The following is a 5,715-nucleotide window of genomic DNA, read 5'->3' on the forward strand; positions in this document are numbered from 1 at the left end:
TAATCTGAAGATCCATCAGAAGAAGCTAGGCCAAAGAAGCTTTCTGTGGTACAACCTATCATAGGGCGGGAAGAAAGAATCCAGGAATGGGAATCTACAAGAAAGTAGAGTCTGAATGGACAATAATAATGGAAAATTTGGAGTAAAGTCAAGCTTAACAAGTTGTAAGGATAATTACAGAAAGATCATACTCTCATAAAGAAGATGGTCCCAGAAACTGAGTTGTGTTTGATAGCAGAAACCAGAGTGAAAACAGAAGAAAGTCTCAAGCAAAGGAGAGGTAAGCTGAATAAGGTTCAGATTCCATGCCCTTTTCAAATCTGCAATTATCTGGAAAAGCAGTAGAAGTGGAAAAAAAAAATCACCTGTATATACTCTACTAACACATTTGAAATTCAGTTCCTGTAAATAAAACATATGAACATTTTTAATACTACATCATTTAAAGTAAGCACTTGCAGTTCCTAAATATACTATAACTTACCATACAACTGAAAATTGCTTGCCTTTCTTAACAACTGAAATACATCTTTTCTGCTTCATACAAGATCAAAGTAGACATTGACATTCCTGAATGAGAATCAGTGGCATTCATTGAATTTTAAACACTGAGCTGGACAGCTGTTTCTAAAATCTGTTCTGAAAAGTCATTGTTAGTCAACAGCCTCTCTTTTTACTGCATGCTTTGTTACCTCTGTCAGCCAGGCTATTACTGCTGTAATACAATTTTCTGCTTACTTAATGGCACAGTATCTTGCATCTATATAATAGCGATTGGCGTAATTCAGAAGATGAATCAGACACAATGAAAAAATATGCTTAGACTGAAAGGTCAGGTAGAGTCTCAGAGTCTCCAATACTCCCAAAAGAGCGTGAGTGAACAAGATGGGGAGGTGGGTAGATCCCCAGTCCTAGTGTGCCTGCTAGTCCCCTGTAGTAGTTAGCAAGAGAACAATTACAATCTTTGTAAAAACCTGTGAGAAACATCATCTGCAAAGTTAGATGTCTCTGACTTCCTTGAGCACTCCTTCTCCATGTATCTTAATGCAAGTACAATGCCTCAAATCCTCTGAACTCTATTATCATCAGTTCCACATTTGCCTCCTTGTATAGGAAAAACAAAGCCACAGTTTGATTTCTGCTTCGCCTGGGAAACACCAAATATTTTAGTTTGTTCTCAGCTTCCCAGTCACACCACTGTACGTCAGCACTTTTGGCAACTTTCAACTTTTGCCTGACATATCGTATGTCCCCAAAACAAGTTACAGGAAGAAAACCAGTTAGTTCAGCAGTAAGAATTTGAGAACTCCAAATAGAAGTAAATAGCAACACTAACCTCTTTCATTTTTTCCAGTTCATTCTGTAGTGCTTGTTTGGCAATTTCAACTTCTATAAGCTGCTGTCTTAACTTCTCATTTTCATCTTCTGTTACAGTACGTTTTTCTTCCACATTTTCCAACTCATGGTGAAGTCTGACTGATACGTCTTTTGCAACCTATATTAAATGATATTCCAAAGGAAAGATAAAAGAATTACTGCTGCAGTACTTAGGGCCTAAGAAACCATTTACAGGTTAATTCTGGATGTTTTGATGGAAGCGGTATGAAAGGAAACATGTATAATTCTATGATTCTATGTAGACAAGGACATCCACAGATAGAATTCTAAATTATTCCAAACTGAAGACCATTCCTTCCAAAAAATGGTATATTATTGCTATGAATTTCACTGGAAACCATGATAGGCACTAAACCACAACTCCTTCTTCGGTTCTGTTATGTCAACAGTAAAACAGGACTTTCATTATTCCTGGAGACAGAACAGCATCTATTTCCTCAGCCACTGGTAGCTTATGTTTTTCAATGCACTATGCCTTTTTTCAAGGCAACTTCCCTTCAAACACTTGACATGCAAAAGCATCTAAAAGCAGGGAACACTTTTTCCAGGCCTACCCTACCTGTGCCTTGACCAGGACCACAAACAGACACATCTTTATCTCGACCCTGCTAGTTTTTCTCTCCTGCATGGAGAGTTAATCTAAATATCTGGTATTTATTTACTATTGGTGAATTTAAAGAGTAAAATATTAACAAACAAAATTTTTAATGACCTTTTGTTCACCCAAATGATAACGAACGTTTTAAAATAAAATTAAAACTAAGATTGTTGCTTTTATCTTTTTTTTTGAGTAAAATATTAACAAACAACATTTTTAATGCCCTTTTGTTCACCCAAATGATAACGTTTTAAAATAAAATTAAAACTAAGATTGTTGCTTTTATCTTTTTTTTTTTAATGCATTTTCACCAGGATAAGAGTTAAAAGGCACATGTCAAAAACAAATTCCTCCTCTGCATGTAAATAATGAGAATTTTGCCATTCAAGTCACTTGCACTGGATTTTGTGAAACCACCAGAAATTATAATCATGTACCAAAAATATTTAAAGATACACTAATCACTGTTATGATGATGATTTAGACACACAGTTTAAAAAGCCTAATTTCCTGCTTTTTATAGAACATTGGGAAGTATAATTAACCCTTCTTAGCATTAGCTAGGGGACCTCAGAGGGCTATCTTTTATGGCTTTCACTTGAACGATCTTTGTGTTTGTATCTTTAGAATTTGTAAAACTAAAGAAAAAAAAAACCAATAATTGCAAGCAAGCAGTCTAGAAGAATCCGACATATCAGAAAACAGCAGCAGCTAGTGACTCAGCCTCCTCCCCTGACAAGAAACCCAGTGTGTGTGAATTACTGATACAACACTGCAATGTAGCACAAGATCATTCAATAACCTCCCCCACTGCACACACACTCAAGACACATAATGCCCAACAGAGAGTGGAGGGGAATTTCAATTATAACCATACTCCAATGAGACTGCAGGATGAGCTCAGAATCACACCACAGGGCTGTACCTTGATGTCTTTTCCTATGCTCAGTATTAAACTACTCATCTGGTTGTCCAACCAAAGCAAATGGAAAATCATGGGGGACACTTAACAACACCCTATCAGAATCTGTCTTCAGACCAGATACAGCCTGGATCAGTAAATACAACCAAACAACCAAAATCATTACCGGCAGTGATTTTTTGACACAAAATTAGGTGGAGTAGCAATTAATGCAGGAAAATCCTACAGAGCATTCTAGATCACATGGGACTCATGCAAGATGCATTTTAATGCAGCTATATGCAAGACTTTGTTTCTCAAGGATTAAGTCCCCTAATATATTACCCATGCAAAACAGACAATACTGTTTTGGATAGAAATTCTTCAGAAGACAACTTGGGAACACTACAGAGAACTGCATATGAGTTACAATCATGGTTAGCCAGCACCCGGAATTCAATTAGGCAGAAATTTGGCATTAGACGTTCATCCCTACTCCAAAGCAGAACACATTTGTGATCTGTGAGAACGCTTTGCAAAAACACTACTCCTTTCCAATTAGCCAGTTGTATGGTTATTGGGAAAGACATGGGAGAAAACGTAATTAAAGCGAGCCCTTTGTCCAGCTCAACCTAAGGCCTTAGCTGCTATCTCGTATATCACAGGTGAGCACCTCACCAGTGATGCCTTCACCATTTCCCTCCCAAGCCCTGTGCATGTCTTATTTGCTGAAAGTAAGTAGAATTGAGACAATAACAAAAAAAAAAAAAAAAAAATCAACTGTAAGCTGGAGTCTCAATATTCACTTGGGACATGAAGGCTCACATTCCAGTTCTGCCTGCAAAGGTGCCTGTCTCAACTACTCACCTAAGCATCATTCTGAGTGTGCAAAATGTCCCTTGTTCCCATCAGCAATTCCACCTGACCCTGAGAAAGGGGTCATTTTGCTTCTGAACAAGAAGATGCTATTTTGACAAGAGCCACACAGACAGCTGTACTTCTAGAATGATCATGGCCACAACAGCAAATGTGGGGTTTGAGTATGTACAGAAAAGGAATATCAAATAGAATCAGAGAGAAGAATATTAAAATTTTAAATGGCATGAGTGAAAAAATTACTGGAATGTGCCTTGGACCGGTTTCTACATTTTAGTAAGAGCAATGACAAGCTGGGAAATTTTCAGAAAAGATGATCCAAGTCTGTAAACCAGGCCTAGGAATAACAAACTCTCAATCCATTCTACTTATCAAGAGAAGTTTAAAAATCACTTTGTTCCTGATCATGTCTTAAATCAGCATTTTCAACTTCAGTTCACAGAATCCAGCAATCCATAGGTAACTTGTCCTAGGCAGAAGTGTGGTCAATAAGCTCACATTTGCTACAGAGATCTGTACTTCCATGCAAAACTGAGGGAGAACAGTCAACTGAAAAAAGTTTAAAAGTCCTGATTCAGTGACAGCCTCAATAAAGACTAGCGTATGGAAGCAGAAAATAAGCAACTTCCAACTAGCACAAAAAACTGGACCAAGCTCGACTGGAGATGATGGATATTTTACCAATTACAATCTTTAAACAAGGACTGAAACTTTTCCTCAACAAAGGGAGCCTACAAGGAAGCCGGGGGGAACTTTTTACAAGGGCCTGTAGTAACAGGACAAGGGGTAATGGGTGTAAATTGAAAGTGGGGAAGTTTAGATTGGATATCAGGAAGAAGTTCTTCACAGAGAGGGTGATGAGGTACTGGAACAGGTTGCCCAGAGAAGCTGTGGATGCCCCATCCCTGGAAGTGTTCAAGCCCAGGCTGGATGAGGCTTTGAGCAACCTGGTCTAGTGGAAGGTGTCCCTGCCCATGGCAGGGGGGTTGGAACTAGATGATCTTTTAAGGTCTCCTCCAACCCAAATGATTCTATGAGTCTATGATTCTAATGGGCTGTGGTTCATTCAGATGTTATGGATGTTACAGTTGATTAGACACTGAAATTTGATGGGCTATGTCTATAGTTTCAGGTGGATATGGAAACTCTTGGCTTCACTGACCATAACAGCAGTTTTTCCACTGACACCAACGGAGTCAAGATTTTGTGTTGCAACTCTGCAAGTATTCAACCTACCCGTCCTCTGAAATCCTAAGACAGCAATTCCCTCAAAGTCAATGGGACTACTTGGTGACACTGGTTTAATTCTGAAATGGTAAGGTACACTTTGCATTCATCATAAAGGATCCAAGATCTCTAGATCCCAATTTGTATTTGAGTCACTTCTTGCACATTGACTTTACAAAAAATGATTGGACTCAAGCTGAAAATCGCTTACCTTCATACCAAAGGGCTTCTGTTACCGAGGTAAGCATGGCAATAGCTATCCTATGAGCTGCACTGGGTGCACAGCGTGTGACAGAACGGATGGAAATGCCTGAGTCATGAGGACGGAGAGCACACTTGTGTCTCCGACTGAGGCGCTCCCTCCCCTTGACACTTGCTCACGTCTGTACCTTGAGGTCCTGCTCCATGCTGCGCAAGAGCTCGCCGTCTATCTCGCCGGTCTGGGCATAGCGAAGCCTCTTGCGCTCGGCCTTGCGCAGCCGGTACTGGCAGTTCTTGTTCGCTCGCTCCAGTTCGTGGCGCATTTCTTGAAGCTGACAAGCGTCCTCCTCAAAGAAACTGTCCCTCATCTCGTCCATCTCCGTCCTCAGCTCATCTATCTCATTCTGGCACCGGGGGCGAGAAGGGGACAAGGGCGCAACAGGTGGGTCAAAAGCACAGCTGTCGGCGTGCATAGGGGAAGGCGGCCAAAACGGAGCTTCTGCCCACAGGGACA

At 40.0% G+C, this 5,715-nt stretch overlaps 1 protein-coding gene across 1 annotated transcript; it reads right to left on the reverse strand.

Annotated features, from left to right (window-relative positions):
* Nucleotides 1-1,336: 1,336 nt before the first annotated feature.
* On the reverse strand, nucleotides 1,337-5,674 carry LOC104515760 (protein SOGA3-like; the record flags this gene model as incomplete). The annotated part of the gene is made up of 2 exons (XM_010159860.1): nucleotides 5,390-5,674; nucleotides 1,337-1,495 (listed from the first exon to the last, which is right to left on the reverse strand). Coding segments are annotated over exons 1-2 (444 nt in total), but the record flags the coding sequence as incomplete, so codon positions are not given.
* Between the last annotated feature and the right edge of the window lie 41 nt (nucleotides 5,675-5,715).

This window comes from Eurypyga helias, unplaced genomic scaffold, assembly GCF_000690775.1.
Source record: "Eurypyga helias isolate BGI_N326 unplaced genomic scaffold, ASM69077v1 scaffold33449, whole genome shotgun sequence".
Lineage (NCBI taxonomy): Eukaryota > Metazoa > Chordata > Aves > Eurypygiformes > Eurypygidae > Eurypyga > Eurypyga helias.